This window comes from Nestor notabilis, unplaced genomic scaffold, assembly GCF_000696875.1.
Source record: "Nestor notabilis isolate BGI_N333 unplaced genomic scaffold, ASM69687v1 scaffold12450, whole genome shotgun sequence".
NCBI lineage: Eukaryota > Metazoa > Chordata > Aves > Psittaciformes > Psittacidae > Nestor > Nestor notabilis.
Window position 1 is genome coordinate 39,487 of NW_009910704.1, and position 22,573 is coordinate 62,059.

Genomic DNA, 22,573 nt, shown 5'->3' on the forward strand with positions numbered 1-22,573 from the left:
GAGTTATTAAAGTGCTGGAGGTCTGGCCTTTAAGACAGAGGTTTAGACAAGCCTCAAGTGAAAGGCCATCATGAGATACAGCAGAGTGTATCTGGTACTTTATCTTGTCAGGGTAACCTCTTGATAAAAGAATTAATAACAGATTTTTATTGAGCGATTATCCTTTTCATCTTTTGCTCTTCGCTGGAGTTTATGATGACTATTTACTGATCTCTTTGGGGAAGAAGCTGACATTTACTGTTCATACCATGCCTCTCTGATTGCAAATGTGGCCTCTGTGTCTAACAGTGATTCTATAATTTCAGAAGATAGGTGCTGTAACAGATCTGTGGGTCTACCATTTAAATAAGCAGCACAGAATTGCACCTTACAGACAATGTCTCCTCATTCTTTTTACTGCTCACCAGTTCTGTGGCACAGCAGTGACGATCATCAACTTGGACACAGGGTTTTTATCCCCTACCCAATTTAATCATGAGAAACAACCACAGCAGTCCAAATCCAAGAATGTGCCCATTCAAAGTTAAAGTTTTCCTGAAGCCTCTGCTCCTTCATGCAGCTCAGTTTGATGAATTAAATTCCCAGTTCTCAAGTACGGGACTGAAGTGTTGGGATTTGGCTTTTATTTTTTAAATATATACAATGGCTAAATTAAACCCACAAATATGTAACCAGCAGCCTTTCAAGTCAAGATCATGTGTTTAGAACTTAACCTCCTGAATCACAGAATCAACCAGGTTGAAAAAGACTTTTAAGATCATCACGTCCAACCATTGCCCCAGGACTGCCAAGACCACCACTGAAAGACTAAAGATCTATTTAAACCTGAGGAGGGATGTGGAAGCCAACCCCAGCATGGTTAAGGAAGACCACTGACTACTGGAAAAGGAGCAGCAGCCAGCAGGAAACTCCACATTGCAGATACAGAACTGACAGCAGTGAAGTAAAGATGTTCATCCTAACCAGTAATTGTCCCAACAAGCACAGATCAATTGAGGTAGCAGGCACACACTAGTTTAAAACAAAGTTTCATTAGCACTCTCTTTGCCTGTGTGTCATTCTCTTCCCTTGACAATTTAGCTCACTGTCCAACACCAGTAGTCTTTTATAACCATCTATAAATAGATGCTGCACACAAATTAATCTCAGCTACTTCCTGCAACCTTCAGATGAAAGATGGATGACTGACGGAGAAGAGCTTGCATCTTATCAGAGGCAGGTGGAACAGAGCAAGAGCGAGCTGGATGAACAGCACGTGTACAGACTGATGAGGAGCTGGGGTGGGCAGCCAGGAGTGCTCTCTTTTGCCTGGTCAGAGGGGAATGTTTAGAGAACAAGGAAAATAGATCCACAGGAAACCAGATTTCATTACTTCCACTTCCCTCAAAAGAAACCTGCTTGTACAATTCAGCTGTGATTACAGCATGAGCTTGTCTAATTTGCTTCCAGACTGAATAGCAGTAAAGAAACCTTGTTAGGAGGGTGTTTGGGATTTTTTTTTTTTTTACTTTCCCTCCCCAGCTTAGTCTGAAAATCCTCTAAAGAAATGCTTATTTCATATAACATAGATCTGTGCAAGCCAGCATACTTTGCTTGCAAGCTAATTAGAGATGTACTTCAGAACAAATACTATAACTGTCGCATGGTGCTTATTTGGAAGTCAGTATAGGTCAGAACACTGAATACTCACAAGCTTGTTTCCAAGCTCATTTTGAGAGCTTCCTACATGTCAGATTTTTGGAGGTGTATCCTTAAGCATCTGCTTAGAGATGCTCTTTCCCCCAGTTGAGTAATGTCAGTGGCACGACTCAAACTCTGCAGCTTATAAAGCTAAAGAGTCTAATTTTAAAGGAGAAACTAGAGTTGCTAGACTCAATCATAACCCCCTTAAAGTCACCGTACCCTCCTCAGCACAGGAGATCACCAGCTACTTCAGGGGACTTCCATGTGATCTTTCTAGCTATGTAGTGTCTACATGATCGAGGCATTCATTCCTCCTCCACTTGATTGCCTTTTTCACCATAGCAAGAGCACAAACCACAAGACAATGCTGTGCCTTTCTGCTACGGAACAAGTAAATTCAGCAACTACATCTACACACTGCTGTTGCAGTTACAAGTGGCTGTTTCATTTCTGGTGATGCGTTATGACACCGGCTACACGTCTTTGCACATAGCACTTAAGCCCAATCCACAGTGACTACTCCTGGCAATGCAGTACAAAATAAGGAATGTAGTTGCAAGCAAGTGAGAGCAGTCAAAGCTTTGGATGTTACAGATCTACTTTTCAGGAGCACAAAATTCAGGAGATAAGTAAGCCAAATCATAGGCAGTCGAGGTGGAAACCTTCTATTATCAAGGCTTCTTTTACCATTTTCTCTGTCTGGGAAAAAAAAAAGCAGAATGTGAGGAGTGAGCTGTTCCCCACTTTGTTTTTTATTCCAAGCTTCAAATGTTTAATCCTGGGGTTAAATGTTAAGGGCTATACAGGCCCTTAGCAGAATATTAAATCCAGTTTCCCTGTTTATTCACACTGTCCAAGACACAGAATAGCCTATGCCACCAGCAGCTAAATCAGCATAAACTGAATATGGAACATGAGTTTCACCTGAGCTCTGCTGTTGGTCATTATACACATATGTCCAAGGTAATTGACCCCTTAGGTAGGAAAGCATAGGTAGGATAGCATGGTGAAGTTACATACAGATGATCATACCTCTGTCACTGAAGTCATCCACCAGCACTATCTCTGCTACCAGCTCAGGTGGGGAACGGTTTAGGACACTGTGCACTGTCCGGAGGAGGGAAGACCATCCTTCATTGTGGAATGGTATTATCACACTGGTGTTTGGGAGCTTCTCCAGGTAGAGCTTATTCTTGCAGCTGGACATAGACAGAGGAAGTCAAAAGGTGGTGACAAAAAACCTCTTCCATATGAATTACCATTGAGTAACTTAGCACATTCTTTACTCCTCAAATTGAGGCAAAGTGCTTGAAAAAAAACCATCAACTTTCTAGGCTTATCAAGCCAGTAGTGACCTGATAGGATCTACCAGGAAATAAAATACAGAATTCCATATGGAGTGGGGACTGTTAATGGCCAGTGACTCTTAGCAACACAAAGTTAGACTGATCTATTAGGTGAAGTTGCTTTTAAAAGAAACTCCAGTTATAACCCAAGATACAGAAGTCTCAAATATGTGTTTTACTGTCCTTATACCTCAAAGATCACTAGGAAAAGGAATTTCTACAAAGTTGTTTCAGAAGTTCAATGCTCTTCCAGGCATTGCCAGTACATTGGTTTAGCTCATTTATTCCCAGCTTTCAGGGAAGCAAAATTCTCTAATCACATACAACTGTCATGTCTTTTTTTATTTTATTAAAAAAAAAAAAAAAAAAAAGTGCTGGAAGCAAGGATTTTGTGTGATAGCACCTTCCCTAAGCATTCCCAGAAGTCCAAGACATTTTTCACAACACACTGAAGAGAGAGGATAATTGCACACTGAGAACTGCTTAATAAAGAAACCCCCCTTTCTCGGTAATAAATCTACCTCCAACCTCTACCAAAGGCTTCCTTTGTCACACTGGACAAGTATCCAGTTCAGTTTTCCTAAACAAACTCGTCTTCCCATTTTTCAGCATGTCTTGTCTGACATATGGGATCAGTTCTACAGACAGAAGTGGAGAAGGCTGGGCTTTGGAAACAAAGCACTGCAGAACTTAGATAAAGCTGGAGAGCTGTCTGCAGAGACCCCATATGGACTCTTTGAATTTGGGGGTATTTTCCCATAGCACTAGTTTTGAAATAACATTCCCTTCCATTATGGGGGTGTTTTCAAGGCAGCTTCACACAGAAAACTCAAACTGCAGCAGGAAGTGCAATGTTTATTTCCCTTCAGGCACAGCACTAAGTGGAGTTTGAACCTTATTAAACAGGTAACATCTAAGGCCATACAGCAAACATCCTGCTCTCCCTGCCCCACCACTGCACCTCTTTCATAGCCTGCAGCAGCACTGATTTGCAGTCTCTCTGTGATAGGCACACCCAGCAAGGCTTTCACTAGGTGCACAGCGATAGTGAAATCACAGCACAGCACAGTGTGCACACAGTGATTCCCTCCCTGCAACGCAGATGGGAAGGAAATCGGCTCTGGCAGTGCAGCTTTTCCCGGGTACTTTTCCCAGGGAATGGGGAAGGATGCACCTATGTTACACAAGCTCAATAAATCTGTGGTTACAGGAAGTTATTCTGGTGCCTGTGTGAAAGGACAGTAGCTTATTCTGGGTCTAATGAATTGCCTTGGGGTGCTGCCAAGCGCTTGCAGGCTATGGCTGCAATGCACAGATGCAAGATGCAAAGTAAAGCTGCATGGACTGCTTTCATCCAGCCCTTGGCATTGCAATCTTAGCCTTCTTCCAGGAGAGCTAGTACCTATACTTCTGTTCCAATATGAAACAAGAGCCCTCAAATATCCTCTAACTCTTCTTAAACTGGAATTCTCATTTTCTGACTAACTTTAACAAGGGGGAAACTTCAGCTATGAAGTTTATCCATTAAGCATGAAGAGAAATTGTTTCCCTCCAGCTACCACATCTACAGTTGCTTTACAAGACCTGCAAAATTAGTATTTAATATTAAAAAACCCAGAAGCACTTAAAGAAAATGTTAGCAAATGTGACTGTTGAAGCAAACATCATATATGTGCATCAGGTAGACCCGCTACATGCCCTCCCCCAGGCTCGATACCCATGATTAGCAGGAAGCAGAAATGACGCTATTTGACATATAAAGGTCCACACAAACCACCTATGATGTGAGCAAACACATTGGCTGCTTTTTTGTTCTTCCTCATCCAGGCCAGCTGTTGGGGAGAATCCCAGCTGTGGTCCCAAAACTTATGACAGGACAAATGCTGCATTTTTCCCTGAATCACCTTCTCCTTATACTCTCTGCTGTCTGCAGGTACATCTCCAAAACAGAAAGTCTATTATCTCTTACTGTACATAAAAGGTTAGGTAAAGCAAGTGCTCTAAAATACAGCTCCCTTCCTTCTAGAATGCTCCTTACGGACTTTGTCTCAGCCTAACTTCATTATAAATTACCCCCATCAACCTCCCAAATAACACAAACCACACTATTTCAAGTATATCTTTTTTAATGGGCCCAGGGAATGCACAACAGACCTTTTCAGTCATGAATTCCTTTACTTCAAATCTCCATTACACGAAGCCCTACTCCCTGCCCAGCTAATCCCAGCATCCGTTGTACGTACACTGTTTATCCTCTCCTTGAGACCTCCACAATTATAACTCACTACGCTGGGGGAAAGGATGTGTCAAGCAACAAGCAAACCAGCTGCAGCAGCATCATTAATCACAGCTTAAGTCTTTGCTGCTCCAGACACTTTACTTATTAATTTTAACTGGGGACTAGAGTAAGAAGTTTCACATTTTAAAGAGTTCAAATAGCAGAATTAGCAACGAGGAGTCAGCAACTCTGGGAAACAAAGGGGAATATGTTTGAGGTAATATATTACATCCTCAGATGAGGAAATACTGGCATCGTCTGATGTTTAAATTCTCAGGGCCCATGGCAGCCTCTGTAAATGGAGGCCAGGTATGATTTAAGTTAGTAAACTCAAACTGTATTTCCTAGAGCTGGAGCATGGGCTGATCAACAAGAATCTTCAGTTACCTGATTTATCACTCTGTTTAAATATTTCAGCTGCATGCCTAAAATATTTATGGAGCTATACTCACTACTCTGGTTTATGGGTATATATTGAGAAAGGGTGTCAAGCCAGTGTATTTGATTAGTTTGCTGTGACAGCTGAAGAGGTAATCTCTCAAATGTGCAGCTAATAAATTATAAAACCTGACTCCTGGAAATTATCTCTCATGAATAAAGGAGATGTTGAATTCAGATTCACTAAATTGTGATAAAAGGGGCTTTACACAAAACAAGCTTCTATTCAAATATCTAACAATGCTTTCAGATTAACAGCTACACAAACAGTATTTAAAAGCTTCTCAGCTTTGTACGAACAAGGGTTAAATCCCAACTGAAGCACTTTTGATAATGAAAAACTACTTCTCGCTTGCACAAAATCCAGTTTGACACCATCTGAAGGGATGATGTCCCAAAATAGATGAACTCAAAAGGCAGCATTCAACTGGAACGAGTTTCTACTTGTAAACCCTGATAAGGCTTTTGTGAGGAAGATGTCCAAGAAACTGATCCACAAATCAGAAGGATTTCTGATAAAACTCTTCATACATAATTGAGTAGAGCTACTCAAACCTTGAGACTCCTTTATTTCCCATTGCAACTACTACACATTGCCCTTTATTAAGGAGACAGCAGGACCCAGCTGTTAAAGGTCTGTATTTGATGAACAAAGGTACTAGAGTCCATCATATATAAAAGAGCACACTTCTGCAGATGTGGCAAGGTAGGGCTTGTAAACTTTCACTCATAGAAATGTGAACTATATACTCACTTTTGATGTCTGATGTCTGGAAGGGAACGATTCAGAGAAATTTTATCACTCACAAAGATGTTAAAGCCATTTTCCCTGTATGCCTGGTCCACTTGCTCTGCATCAGTCATTGGGTAAGGTTTTCCCTGTTCTCCATTTCCTATAGACAGAAAAGAAACAGGCATCATTACTACTAATTGGTGCTTAACTGGCCAGAAATTAATCCATATACCAGAAGAAAAGCAGTCATAGCCCTTTGAGAATTCCTCAATTAGTTTTGAGCTCTGTGTCATACTTAGCACTGGGGCAACCGTGCCAACCTAACCATTTTGTTTGATAAGCAGTTTTGCTACAAACCACTCAGCTGTGCAAATCATGGAAGTTGAAAGACTTCCCTCTAACATCAGAAACAGATGAAGGGGCTATAGCAACACTGTGGAGGATCTATAGAACATTTTTTGCTTCGCTGCAGAAAGAATGCATATGGTTTAAATACCTCATCACTATTGCTTTCTTCAGCACAGACAGATATGTATATTTAACAACCTGAGCTCCTGCAGAGGGGAGGTAAAGCCCTTGCAGACACGCCAGTGTAATGCTGTAATGTTCAAAATGGTCCTTTTATGCAACGCAAGACAAATCCCAGAACTATAGAATAAAACTTGCATGAGTGTTATAATTCAGAACATTTTTCCTGCCTCTCTCCTTCCTTTCTGGATCTCCCATATTTGGGAGAGGTGCAGGCACACATTTTTGGTAGGTTTTAAAAAAAAAAAAAAAAAATAAAAAAAAAAATATGCTGCACCTATCCTAAAATTACCAAAATGTTATCAAGATATTTTCACCTCAAAATGGTTATTGTGGAGCTTGGGGAAAAGGCTTTAACTGGGATTAACAAACAATAACTGCTGCAACATGTCAAGAACGTCTTGACCCTGAACTTGAATATGCTGTTCTGCACTCAACCTACCAAATAAAACCACACTACATTACAGTGTGTATTAAAACATTCTTACAGTAGTCTTACCTACACGCTCAGAGTCCCTCCTTATAGCTTCTTTGTTATGCCAGTCCTTCTTCCTTTGTCCATCGCCAAAGTAAGGGTCTTTTTTTTGCCTCACATATGATACCTTTTAAACAAAAGATTGGATATATTTAATAAACAACATGCAAAACCTTTCCTTAACAGCATCTCCTTCTTGTAAGAGGAGATTAAACATCTTCCTTACCGTAAAACCATCACAAAGAAGTAGTTTTTAGCCTGAAAGGAGAGAGGGAGGAAGCAAGTTTTGCTTGTTTCAGAACAGTACTTTATCTATAGCTTTTACGTGATATTTTCCAGGGCACCATCATGTATGCAGACCAGTATTCTTAATCAGTGAATCTATTAAAGCCTCCCATTTTCATTTTGGAAACATCCAATACATCTTACATCCTATTTAATTAACAAAAAAAGCTGTAATGGGAGACCTACTGCTGGAATCATTATTAATGAGCACACTACTATACCTGAATAAAATCAAAATAAGATTTAGAAGGTCATTTATTAAGACTCTTGCTGCTCAACTTAAAAGCAAATTCTACACAAGGCATGAGCCTCCACTGAACACCATTAAAGCTCCTCTTTTCATGATGTTGTTCCTGGAATTCAAAAGGAATGGGTGCTTCGGAAGCACGTTAGCAAATGAAAGATGGAGTAAATTCAGGATCAAAGAGACTAGTGTGGAAAAAAACACATGACAGATTTCAAAAAGATACATCCCCAAAATCCAAGGGCTATATATACATATATATAGTAGGTTTTAGAGTCAAGAAGAGAATACCTTCTCTGAAAATGAGCTTTCAATTATGTTGTAATATGCTGGCAGAATATAAGATTGAGTCATTTGTAGTATCATTACTGCAGGTGCAGTTACACAAAGAACTTGGAGGTTTTTCCCTTCTGATTCCTTGTGACCTGCAGAGAGAACTCCACAGGCTAGAACTTCCTAGAAAGAAAAAGCAGCTTCCCTCCTTGGAAGGCAAGAGGTTTAAAGTCTCACTAATGGGTCAATCAAACCAAACCACCACCAAAAAGCAACGGTTGGCATAGTAACCTTTACAGGGTTATCAGGCATCTCAGCGTCTGGGACACAGACGTTATTTGTCTGACTAGTTAAATTACAAGCTCTTCATTTTCATGCCTAGATTTGTCTTAGAAAAATAGGAGATTTGGATATTTTACTTGTTATTCCAAGGCACTAAACTAGTTTACCTCACTGCACTGACAGATGAGCTCTGAACCTTGCTATGAAGGGTTTGCAGATTATCCCCAGTGCGTCACCCCTATTCTACAACAGTCAGCGGGAAGGGAGCCCTGTGTTTCAGCTTACAAAACCAGCACTGAAGACAGGTTTCAGGTAATATGCCAAAGCAAACTAGAGTGGCAGAACACAGGTACATGTTCTCCTCTGTCTGCTCCGTTATGGGTGGTAACCCTTAGCAAAGGAACTGCATGAAACCCTTGAGCTGTGCTGGTTGCATTACCATGTCCAAGGGTAATAAACCAATGGTCTAAAAGTAAGAGAGCTCAATCTGATTAAAATCTGTGAACTATTAGAACTTATCTTTGATTTATAATCTCTTATGTGAAAAAAAAAAACCAAAACAAAACAGTAGATGCTGTCAGTCACAGATTGACAAAGTATGATTTACACTCAGCTTAACATTTTGCAGATGGTAACATACCTGGCAGAAGTCAAGTTTCTTCCATGAAACCAGACACTCAATTACACATATCGATTAACCAACATCAATACTGAGAGCATTCCCCTTCATTCTCCCTGCAATTTCATTTCATTTTCACTGAGGGAAAGCTGATGGGCACTCAGGATGAACAAGAAGTCAGTTACATAGAATCACAGAATGGTTATAGATAGTTCAACATGTGAACAAGTGTTTAGGAACTTCCACTTGTGCCACCTGGAGCTAACAAGGATACGCTCTGAAGAATACCTCTGATGCAGGGAGATGAGAGGAAAGGCACACTTGAGGCAGCACAGGAAGAACAGGACCACACTATGGGATGTGCTTAACAGCAGCAAAAACCAGACAACTGCCATAAAGGCCGGTTAGCAGGAAAGGCGAGAAGAAAAGCAGCCACTTTAAGAGAAATCCCAGCAGAGATAGATTTAGATTGTGATCTCAGTTTCTAATTATTTACCCCATCACCCCTTAATTTTCTTCATCTTCATTCTCTGTTCTTTTTATTTTCCACTCTGATGAAGTTATATGAATCAAAAGCAATAGTTCATTTGTATGTTGTTAATTACTGTCCTTTCCGCATATGAACTCTACTCTTCTAAATCCTTATTTCTGTTCCAGCACAGAATGAATGGCAGTGTATCTTCCTGAATGTCACTCTGCACCTATATCAGGGTATAAAATCAAGATCACCGCCTGCAACCCCATGTTTTCAGTTCACTTCTGACTACATGTGCTGAAGAACTTGCATTTGCCAAGGTAAAGAGGTTTCATGAGAGGCACTACAAAAGCCTCTCCGATTGCCATTACACAGAAGATAAGTGTAGCTCCAGAGCAGCAGCACTGTGATGAAAACCATCCCTTTCTGGAAGGGTTCATCTGAATTCACCAGATACAAATATCCAACTAAATTGCTTAACCTGCCTTGTGGTTTCGTAACCATCCCGTTAACCACCAATGTTCTTATGCGAATTTCTACTTGCTCATAATGCAAAAGTACTTCTAAGCATCATGACGAACATGTGAGGCCAGAAACCAAATGGGAAGGCAAACCGAATACAGTGGACAACAGCACTTAGGGGTAAAACTAAGCATGTTGCTAGTCCTTAAGTCAATCTGAGGTTGGCGTCAGCAACATGCTCACAGAGCACCTTGAAAAACATACAGGGTGTATGCCAAAATCCGCCAGAAACCTGGTGTTTGCTTATTGCAGGAGGTTGTTGCTGCTTTAACATAGTGGGTGCAAGCAGAGGTGGTTTGAGATGCTTCGTTGGGGTAGGGTGAGACAGGGCACAGTGAGGGCAAGGGACAGGAAAACCCAACTCCAGCATCTACCCATGGCTCCACCTGACCTAACATTCAGATGAATGAATTTATGTGAACTACACCTGACTTCTCATGCCAACTGATGTGAGCAGGTCTGGCTGAGACCTGTGCGACAGGCAGAAGCTTGATTATTTTTGGTGTGAAATGCATCAAACTTTCAGCACCACAAAGCAGGTGCCCTGTGCTACAACAGTCCACACATCAACTGCTCTGGGTACCACAGTGGTTTCTAGTTTCCCTGACAACATTCCAACCTCCCCATCATCCCCCACTGAATAACCTACAGAGCAAACAACCCTTGCATGAGATTTTTGCCTGTTTTTCACAAGATCCTGCTTTTCAGACCTGCTCACCGGCCAGGTTCCTCTCCAGGATACGTCCCTGCCAGGAAAAGTCCTGGAAAGCTCTCACAGACAAGAGCATCTCCTTGCCAGGAGCGTTTTGCCAGCTTTGAGCACTAGGCTTGTGCACAAGTGTCATACTGGGCACAGGAACAGCTGGCAGGTCTGGAACTTTGGTATTTTAAGTCTCTTTTGTCTCTTGTTTATAGCACTCTGGAGTGAACGAGCACACCAGGAGAACCATTTACAATGCCACTATCCCTTCTGCCGCTTGCTGTGATTCAACACGTGCAACCCCCTTACCAGCAGTTACTCCAGAAATCCCACCCACCAGTGAAGAGGAAAGCGTTGTAAGAGTGTCTAGGAACAGATCTAAAAGGAGAAATACACAGTGTGACTGAGCCTTGCAACACCTACTGCGCACATGGTAACCCAGCACCCTGTGCCAAGCCCCCATGAAGTCAGGGGTTAATTCGAATCAAAGACAACTTCTAACCTCCTCCTGCATGATAGAAATCCCTGCATTTTACAGAGAGGTCAGCAGCATGTATTTAAATGCCTTCAGAGCAAGCAACAACCACACACAAGCAATTTAACCACTGCAATACTGAAAGCAGGCAGCAGCACACCATCCTGCAGTGCTGCTAGAAAAGAAGAAATCACAGACTGTCACTGTATTATGTACAGAGCCCAGATCAGGCAGGCAGACAGCAGAAAGTCTAGCAGATAGTTGTATTACTTCTCTGAGCCCCAAATAAATTTACACACAAAACCATCTTTGAGCTGGGCTAAGCTAAACCCTGTCAAGGTTATACATGTCAAGAGAAAAACTTCAGTAATCTTACTTTAGTAAAATCTTTAAACTAAGCAAGAGGGGAAACTAGACTACACGCATCAGTTATTCAGGTCACTCCGTACTGTAGTGCTGGACTTTGGAGGCACATGGAATAAGAATTATCGATCCTTAAGTCCTGAGGAACAGGCTCTGTAGAGCACTCAGTCTTGGAGACTTAAAGACTGACTTTTCTTCATGTGGGCACCAGCAAAGTAAGGACTGTACAGGGTGACTCACTGTGTAGAGTCCCTCTGCCTCCAGTGCTCATTGTGATGTTACTGCCCTGTACAACTAAAGCCAAACGAGATTCACACAAGATTAGCACAACACTAATCTCTATTGGATCAAGATACCTCTCTAAGTGGCTTTTAAAATGTTGAAGATAGACATAGCTGCAGATGGTCACGACAGACGTGCTGCATTGTGGAGCTTTTTTAGTCTTGGGCAGACAAGCTGCACTTGTCAATCCAATTCAGAAATGCTTCGTTACATTTAATTCAACTTGAGCAAACGTTAAGAGGTTAGAGGATTTCTGACTGTATCCCTTGCAAGCAAGCATATAACACAATGGTTTTGCAGGTTGCTATTGAAACACTGTATCTGAAAAGTCTGCTGTGAGTCACTGACAAGTTCTGTCAACAATGCCTCAACGTTAATTTTAAAGTGACTTTTGGGGCTAGAAAATGAGTATCAGTGTTTCTGCTTCAGTGACCTTGCCAGCACCCACGATTCACATAGCCCCAAAGAGAAGGTGCAGCTGCAGCAGACCGATTAGCACCCTATTTCTTTTTAAGAATCACACTTTCCAGACCAACTTAATTTCAGCAGACTACCCAGAACAGTCAGCATGAATGATAAAACACTGCCTTCCCCACTCTTGACTGCAAGTCTTTATGTTCATGTCATCACCATTAGGAGAGCAGCATGCAAAACTGTGGGCAACACACCACCATAGGCTCATACGTGTGCTCAGAAGTCTTGCTCATTGTGAAAATGGGCAGGTTGTTGACATTGATGTTATTTTGGAAGCTTTATTTTCCTCTCCTCTTGCCTTTTCTTCCTCTTTGTAAAAGGCGTCTGAGCTCCAGAAATCCAGACACAGCACACAGGGACCAGAACGTTGCTTTTTTTAGTGGTTTCCTTCAGGGATGCTGCATGGGATTTGACTCAATTATGCAAATTACAAAACTTGATGATACCCTTCAACAGACGCTCTAGACTGTGATTTCTAAGCAATCTGCAAAACACAGCAAGTTTCTTAGGACTGACTTTTGCTTTAACTATTAAACAAGCATCTCATTTGCAGGGAGCTGCACCTTACGTGTAATGCTTTATTTCTTATCAATATTCAGTTTTATCTTTATTTCTCTTGAATTCTAACTGCATAGCAGGAGGCAGAATGTTGTTGTCCAAAGCCACCAGCACATCCCCCCTTATCTGCATTTTAACTGTGGAATACAGTGACCACTGTTGGAACATTCCAGTTATCAGTGCTCTATGGTTAGGGTAAATTTGCATTATGGATTTGGATTTCTGTCCTTGTGAAACAGGTCAGGAAGTCTATAGCCTTTGCAATTATCTGTTTTGCTCTACCTCATCTTCACATTTTGCAAGAATCTCTTGGCTGTTGAAAAGGTCAGTAGTAAACAGCAATGCTAAAAGCAGATTTCAAAGCATGAAGGGTTCATTATGATCATCTAGTCAAGCTATGTAAGTGCACAAGCCATTGAATTTTATCCATCAACTCCTACAGCAAACCTGTAAGTTCTATTTCTGCTCAAGCACATTTTCTAACCCTTAAAAACGGGAAGTTGTTTACTTCTAAGGAGTGATTACTTCTCCAGCAATATCTTAAACTAATCTCCTGCCTGTTTCCATCCTTCATTTTTTAAAAACTGAAAATGAATTAAAGCAGAAAGGCATATTAAGCAATACATTGAGAAGGGTTTAGACAGACTGCTGTAAATAAGCCCCTTCTGTTGTCTACCATGCTGTTAACACGCCGCCAAAGCAATTGATCAGCGTTCAAACGCCAAATGCACAAAAATGGAATCCTAATTTTTCTGTTTAATCACTATTTAGTGTGCCTGGCTCCTGCCAGAGTAAAAGCAGGTGAATAGAGACATGAGCCACAAGTTTTCTACACACGAGGAGAAAAATACTTGCTGAGTGCATACACTAATCATAACGCTGCACAGGGCTCAAAAGGAGCTATGATCAGACTCAATAAGCCATGATCGCTGGGGACAGTGTTAAAAGGGGCATCTGTTCCATCCCAGGTCTCTTCATTTATCCCAGCACCTCAGCAAGTATATTTTGCTTTTATGTCCTACAACAAGATCATAGAATTATAGAACCATACAATAGTTAGGGTTGGAAAGGACCTTAAGATGATAAAGATGAGAAAACAATCCAGAAAAAACAACAGGGAAAGGGAGAACAAATACAAACCATTCCTCTATTAAGGAAGTTGCAAGCTGAGGTGCATTCAGTGAAGAGTCAAGAGTATGCACCTTGGGTACAACCTGGTTGCAACAATCTGTGCCATGGCAAAGCAGAAACAAGAAACATCTATAAGCAGATCCTCTTCAGTCTTCCAAACTCTAGAGTACTCAAGGAGTTTCAGAAGGCAGGAAGCATGGAAGAAGCCAGGTCTAGCAGAAACCTGGAAGAATCCTCCCTCTCTCTTCAGCAAGAAACACAGGTTTTAATGATTGTGGGACCAACCACCCTAAATGTAGGTAACCCTTTCATAAATAAATAGATATCAAGTCTTACTGCACCATGAAAATTCCTTTTTGGTTTGTCAGATCTATTAGCATGTGTTGAACAACAAATTGGTGCAACACCAGTGCAGCACAACCAACCTCCATCCTCTGTACTGGCATGGAAACAGCTGAAACTTTCAGATGATCTAATGAAAAACAAAGATATCTCTAACATCAGCTGGAGGCATTTGTCCTGGGTCAGGAAGCTGTTCATCACCCCAGCCAAAGCTCTTCATTTACTGGAACAGGAGATAGCACAGCAAGAGAAAAAGCAAGTGCTAAAAGCCTGTCATTTTCAAAAGGTTAACTTTTGAAGCTATTTCAGTCCATCAAAGATTTAAAAGCTACATTAACATAATCCATACCTTCAGTATTTCAGGAACTACTAAAAGGTAACACAGGACTAAATGGCATCACATCATGTGGAATAATTAAATGCTTTCAAAGACAAAAAGCCCAGTATATCTTCAGAGCTGTGTTGTGACTCAGATACAAGCAACAGGTTCAAACCAAACCTAGAAGTTTCCTGCACGATGCTACCATTTGGCCATCGTGCTCTTCTTTCCCACCTGAAAGATCAGTGACATTGAAATCCACATGGACAGATTTGTGCTTTTCTTTGAGAAAGCTGTACTTTGGAGTATGGAAATAATCTGCCTGCTTCCTTCAGAACATGAGCACAAATACCATGAACACTCCTGGGTTAGTCCTTACCCTGTGTCAGCTACTTAAAGCTGGACCAGCACCAGCCAAAGGGATCAGTGCACACAGACACAAAGCAGAGCCTTTTCTGCAGGATGCCCAGGAACACTTGGTAGCTGCTTTTAGAGCTGTTAAAGAAATATGTTCTTTGCAGAATGCCAGGCACACAGCTCCTTGGTGGACAGGACAGCCTACTGCTTGAGCATCACCCGATTTCAGCTGAGATCATACATTTAATGCAGAAAGGCTTTTCTATCAAGTGCTATAACTGTACTTAATTGAACTGAAACCTTTCTGTCCTCTTTGAATAAAACTTGTTAACTGAAGGAATTTAACCACAATTGCTGAAAATCCCTTAGCACAAATGAAACTTTAGCAAAGATCCTGGTTCATCAGCTGATGAAAGTCTAAAAGATAGCAGCTGAGGACAGCAATATGACATCCAGCTTAGCCATCTATCAAACACCTCACGCTCTGTTCTTCACTTACCTTTAGAAATAATATTACAGTTTTGCACTGCGTGCTGTTGTAAACTTACTGTTTGACTAAATTCAATCCAGGCCTCCAAAATGCCTTTCCAAAGTGAGTGCAGAGCACCAAGTGGTGACTTCTTCCCCGGGTTTCAGCACACCTTGTGACAGCACAGCAATTTCAGTCTTCAACTTTTTCCTTAGCTGTTAAAACCCCAGCTGACCTAGTTTTAGGCTTCAGAACAGGATTTGTTGCTTTCATTTGCCCACAACAACCTTATCTTTTCTGTTCAGTAAAACATTTACAGCCCTTCTCATCTACAGAAGTGCTCTATTTCCCACATAGTAGCATATCTCAGGAATCTGCTCAAAACTGTGGAATAAGCTCCTGCAGGCATTTAGTTGCATCAGAAACCTCCTCATTTCCCCCCTCAACGATAAGCACATTTCTTTGACCTTGCTTTAAGATACAGCAACACATTATGAAACAAGACATCACTCCCTGGGCTTGCCTCTAGTTGAAATGGGAGACAACCCGTTAGTGACCCTGCCTGAGGGACAACAGCCACGAGGGGCTCCAACAGCAAATACATGAGGTATGAAGACGTAGACAGAAGTAATCTCTGAACTGCCATTCTAAATGGGATTAAAGACTTATCACCCACTCTTCTCACCTTCCTTTTCTGCTTCACATGCTTCCCAGAAACTGGAAACCAGGTGAGCTCTCACAAGGAAGCAACATAGATGTATTTTATCATGTGTCCAAGAGGTGGTTTTTGACCGCAACTCCTGGCAGAATCTCTGAGTATAAAACCAGATAGATGCAATTTGTTTTCCACAGCATTTAGCGCTATCTGAAGCTGTCTTGAATACAAGCCTTATAGTCACAGAAAGAAGAGTGAACAAGCTGGTTTGGGAGATCAGTTTGAGAAATGGACATCTGAGGCAGAACCCTCCAGATGTCTGCATATACCCATGCTCCATTTAACACGAGGAAATGGCACGCAAGCTGTAGTGGTTTCCTATAAAGACACACTTTGGCACACTGTTTCAGAAATCTGATTTACCAATTAGATTTATAGATTATGCTGGGTATGGTGAATAATCTGCATTAAGATTTAGTAAAAATGCAGGATACAAAACCTATTAATTCCATCATTTTCACGAATTCCCTGTACTGGAGCTATAAACTCCCAATCAGATTATAGGAATGTTAAGCCAATCAAGGACTGCTCATATCAACACAACTTGCAAATAATTTGGATACTAGCACAGAATTAAACATCATATTAGCATCAATCTCACTAAAGATACACCCCAATGAACATCCTCAACACAGAAATACTACACAGAAGTGAAATTCACAGCTCTCAGACTACCAATAAAGGATGACAACCAGGCCTGGCACTGCACGTACGTGGACCTGGCAAATGTGTGCCTGCAAATTGGACTTCATTCAGTTTATTACAAAATTACAGCATTTGTAACTACTTGAATGATGAAAGATCTATGACAATTTGTGCCTGCACGTGGAATCTACCTGCACAAGCACGAGGTCCTTGGGAAAACCTGGTGTAACTCCTGGTATAAACTGGTATTAAAAAAGAGATGGGTGCTAATGCTCCAAAACTCTCTGAAGCGAGGACAGGACAACATGACTTCAACAAGATAGTTCCTGCCAACTCCAGTAAAGGAAAGAGAATCACAAACACTTTACTACATTTTCCACACCCTTCATGCAGTACCTTCAGTGCCAACACTGCTCACTTGCCTTACAGGCACCGGGGAACCAGCAGTACCTGGAACAATCACTGCGACAGCTTTGATTTAGGGAAAAAAATTAAAACCATTGTTTTCAATCAAGTATTTACTATTCCTTCAGGTGATGCTCCAAATCAGGTTTGCTTCCTATTTCCCACTGTTAGCACTGGTCTCAGCACAGCTTTTTGAGCAGCAAACCCATATTTTCCTGGGTTTCAGCAATGGAATACCACTATTTGCCTTTTAGCTATTTTAAGGATTTTAAAGTAAATTCTTTACCAGCCTCCTGGCAGACTTGATGCTTCTTGACAGTGTTATGTTAAACTGAAAGCATCAGCACTAAAAAGCAACATTTAACACTTCTCTTCTTCCCAAGCAGTTATTTAACTGCTGCTCAGGCAAGAGGTACATTGCACCCAGCAATATCAAATGCACAGATCTACACCAGGATTAATCACAACCAGAGTCAGACTTACTGCTATTAGCCCAGTTACTCTGAGCCACGCTACCATTAGTTTCCCCTCATCAACGCTGCCAGTTCATTTGATGTTCTTGTGCTTTGTTTGCATCTCCAGATTCTCCTTATACAGCAGACAGCACACAGAATTACTGCCCTTCATGGTGAGGGGTCCTGCTGCACACAGCAGTGCAGAGCAGTTGGGAGACTCTTGTACCATCAGTTCTCATCAGGAATCATGAGCTGCTCCTTGAGACCAGGCACAGCTGCGTTATTCCACTGGGAATAAAAAGCCAAGCACAAAAATCCCAACTTTAGTCTTCAGCCTCTGCTAAGAAACCAAGCCAGCAGCAGTGGTTTGCAAAGACGACTTGCAGAACATGCACATCACACTATTAAGGAGTAAAATCCCACCATGAACCATATGAACCATATGGGAAGGTTATCCTATAGAAAGTTCTGGGCACCTCAAAAATAAATGGTGTCTATGATAACAGATAGACACTTCTCACCAGTTAAAAGCTGAAGTGCCAAGTACACGTACCCAGCAAGAGTGCGTCTACCAGCTTTTTGGCACTCCTCCCTCCACAAGAAAAGCGTTGGCAGCCTCCCCGCAGTACATGTGTGTATGTGTGCTATCTGATCACACTTCCCAAGTTTAATACTTCTCTCCTAAGCGAGCTGCTCAAGAGGTCCGACTCCATCCCTTTGGAACACAGCGTGAAACTGGGAATATCAGGCATCTTTATGCCATCCCAAGGCTTTTAATTATTCATGTCTCCACCCTGGGCTGAGCCACAGCCAGGAAAGGATCAAGTTAATCCACACTGAATTGTTTAATCTGGAGGCTAGATCCTAAGCAGGTACATTGGTCCCTCCTAGAGATACTCTACTCTCTAGCAGTGATCACCACTTGCAGCTGAAAGTTGCACTATGGCAAGAAACTGCCCTATTGCTCACAGTGCCAATGTAGCAAGAAGGCACCATACGCCTGGTTAAGCAGAGTAGAAACTGGTAAGATAAATTGTTTGGGCCTGGGAATAAGCTGGTTGGAAGGCTCAGGGCATCTGTGGAAGACAGATGAACTTTTCAATAGCTGAAAGATAATAAACATCTGGGGAATGAGAAAGAGCAGGGCTTCCTCATTATGCAGGTGCTGAAAACCTGTACATGCCTAAAAGGTAACAACACTTCTGGGTGTCGCTTTGAAAGTGACAAAGAGCTACTAACTGCAGCAGTGTCAGGATTAAAAACTAAGAACCAAGCAGCTTCTTTCTGGGACAGGTAACAACCGGGCAGACAGGCAAGAGTAGAGATGCATCACTCAGTGATGCAAAACTGAGTAAACCGAGTCTTGTTGTTGTTAACATCCAGATGGGAATTCACTCAAATCTAATAAAAACTTACATGTTTTGATGCAAACATTCAGGTCATGTGTCAGAACAATCTTTCTAGACCCTAGAAAATTATCTATCGATTTCAATACCGGAATGAAAAGCATGCTTGTTAAATCTGCTGATGTTGCCAGTTATGCAGAGAACAGGATTAAAATTCAGAAGTGGTTCTGACAACAGAACACCACATCAAAAGACTTGGAATACAATTCAAAGGGTGAGTAAAGAAGGCATTACGTGCATAAACACAAGACTGGAATGACTTCTTATGCAGGTGTTCAGCAGCTGTTTAACCATCATTTGTGTGGTGACAAACCACAGACTGTAGGAAGCTGTGTCCTACTGTTGGGGAAAAAAGCAAGTTTCATCCCAAGATATTTACAGAAACATCATGCATAGAAAAGTGGAAAGTAATTGGTGCTGACTGGGGCAGAAAGGAAGGGCAAGTATTACAATAGTCCTCACACTTTTCCACACTGCTGTGAAGAAGAAAGTTGAAAGACATAGAATTAAAAGCACAACACATGAAATTACTGAAGCAGCTTCACAATTACATGAGAAATTCGTATGTTCCATCTTGGGCCAAGAGATAATTAGACTTTGAGGAGTCTCATTTTACCACAAGGGTCTCAAGGGAGGTCTCTCTCTCGAGAGTACACTGACAACATCACATTCTAGAAATCTTCACTGTCCACTTTCTGTACAGGGCTACACCAGACAAACAGTCTCATAAGCACCCAGTAGGAATCACATAAATATACTACATGACTTTCTATTTTCCTACATTTACTCTAGTTTTGGACTATAGTCCAAAGAAAGTGAATTATTTGGAGCATTTACTGTCCTTCAGGGTCATTACAAGAGCATAGCAGTTAGCCCTATGATAAAATATAAATACTCTTCTCTGTGGCACATAGCCTGACCTTGGTATAATGAGGCTCCACGGGACTGAGAAAAACTGCTGGATAGCCAGACATTCTCTGAAGCAGAGATGTGGTAGCTCGTCCATACCAGAATAAAGTACCTGATTTGACTTGAACATGTTATATCTAGTATTTTTATGAGTCTCACTTCATATTGAAAGAATATTGCTTAAGCATTAAACAAAAAAAGAGAAATCAAAGAAATAAAATGCATTGTTTTCCATGAGATACAGCAGAGAACGACCAACACGAACGCCTCAGATTTGCTTAGGTGGTTTTTAAACCTAATTTTACTAAACAGGAAAAAAAGGCTGCTAAGACTGTTTCAAAGAGGGTGGGTTATTAGCAGGTCCTGTTGCAGGGCATCTGAGTAATTCACTGTCTCCTGTTCTCTGAAAATTTATGGCGTAACACTTCATGGCAAAAACAGTGCTGGGAAACCACTGCTACTGCACAGCCTACACAAGCTGTGCAGGAACACTGAGCTCCATTTCACACAGCTGGAGGAATTCTGAAGGTGAGTCTCTGTTCAGTTTTGTATAGAAGTACCTTGAACTTTCTTAAAGCCCTCTTTTAATGGGAGCAGAGAGTGAGACATACCCTGTAACCTACATCTTGGGTGTTTCCAGAAGACAAATGCAGTTGTTCTGGGGAGTATTCAGGTGATGCCTGAATGTTCCTTTTAAGAGCCATGTTCACTGGCTTTCAGCATAGAGAGATAACTCTGCTGAAAGGGGTTATGGTTAAGGCTGTTCAGCACAATGTGAGCAAAGTCCCACTGCCTCTGAAGAGCAATGTCCTACAGAAAAACAATGAAAGATCATGGGTGTAACATGCAGCATTTTATAAAGGATTTCAGAACAGCCTCTGTGATGTTGGTCACTCTTTTCCCCTACTTTGGAAGAAGCACAGACATTTTGAAACAGAGCTCCCTAAGCCTTAACAACAGTTTACAACTGTGGTATGCAGAGAGGAAAAGCTTCCTTTGCTTTGAAGTTTGACTGGATGCTGACATTTAACATTTGTCAGATTCACTAAATTCTGTGACTTCTTTAACTGCAATTGAATAGAATTTCTTTTACAAAAAGTTCATCCACTTCAAGCTCTGTGGTTTTTAAATGTTCTGTCAGATACGCACATCTGCTGAGTAGGGAAGTCACCTTGAAGGAGTAAGCAGGCTGAGGAAACCGGGAACGAAGAGATGCAATTAGTGATGATGAACTGGCCTTATTACCATAGAGGACTGAAGTTCAAGACTTGTTCTGTGTCATAAGTGAAGAATCAATCTGATTAATTTTGCCAATATTCATTCCTTGGACAGAGTTTTTCAACACTGCTCAAAGAAAAAGCCCTGACCTGACGAGAGAGAGAGAGAGAGCAGCTTAGGACAGCCAATACTACCCAAGACCTATCAGACCTTTAGACCCATCTCCTGACCACAAAGCTTTCACAGAGATCACTTTTGTTCATAACAGCCTGTATCACAGAGACTTCGTGCAAAGTCTCTTAAAGCCCCTGTGATCTCTAGATAATAATTCAAGACTAAGATAATAGGAAAGAGGGATCCCGCCTCCCTCTGCAAGTGAAAAAAAAAAAAAAAAAGTCTTCCATTCCAGAATGATTCTGAAGGAACCAAACCACGAAAACAGACATAGCAACACAGCCTATTACAAGCTTTTACCGAAAGCGACATGCTCAAAGTGCAAACATTACAACATCTTAAAACCTTTCAGCATAAATGAATGCCTAAAAAGTTCTGAATGACATTGCTCAGGAGGTGGACATCACTTTGTGCTCCATCTGACCTTACCAAAAGTCATTCAAGCTTCAAATCTGCTACTAAAGTCTCCATCGTAAGCAATTATTTGCCTCTGTGCAAAAAAAATCTTAATTTCATGCTCTGTAAACACATCTCCTTGTGAAAGACCAGCCTGCCCATAAAGATTGCTTTTGACAGCCTGGTGACCATCTCCTACAGCAAGTGCCTGAAGCATGTTTCAGTAGGTAGAAACATCTGGTCTCCCCTCTATAAAGGAGAGGACATAAGCGGGTGACATGTCTGCAGGCGAGCCACACAAAAGGGAGCTGGAGAATTTTGGCACTTACTTAAGACAAAGTCACTTGACACTGTAAAATTAAAGACAACAGCAACTGCTTTCAAGTAGCTGTAATAATTTGTCACGGCATTTAATCAACTAACCTGTTGTGGAAAACACCATCTCCGCAGTGCTCTCTTCGGGAAAGAATGCATGGCAGACAAAGGGTATGGTAAGAAAGATGGCTTTGTAAGAGGAAAGATGGTGTCAAGCTCCAGGGAAAAAAGCATCACACTTTTTACCAAAACTAGTAGTAATGAATAGGCAGATAATTTAGCCC

General features: G+C 41.4%; 1 protein-coding gene across 1 annotated transcript in view; it reads right to left on the reverse strand.

Annotated features, from left to right (window-relative positions):
* Positions 1-22,573, reverse strand: part of LOC104403275 (polypeptide N-acetylgalactosaminyltransferase 10) — a 77,602-nt gene that overhangs the window by 31,396 nt on the left and 23,633 nt on the right. The window contains exons 2-4 of the mRNA XM_010011357.1: positions 7,506-7,608; positions 6,500-6,638; positions 2,716-2,882 (exon numbers count right to left, since the gene is read on the reverse strand). Of these exons, the coding sequence (XP_010009659.1) occupies positions 2,716-2,882; positions 6,500-6,638; positions 7,506-7,608 (409 nt within the window). The remainder of the gene's footprint in view (positions 1-2,715; positions 2,883-6,499; positions 6,639-7,505; positions 7,609-22,573) is intronic.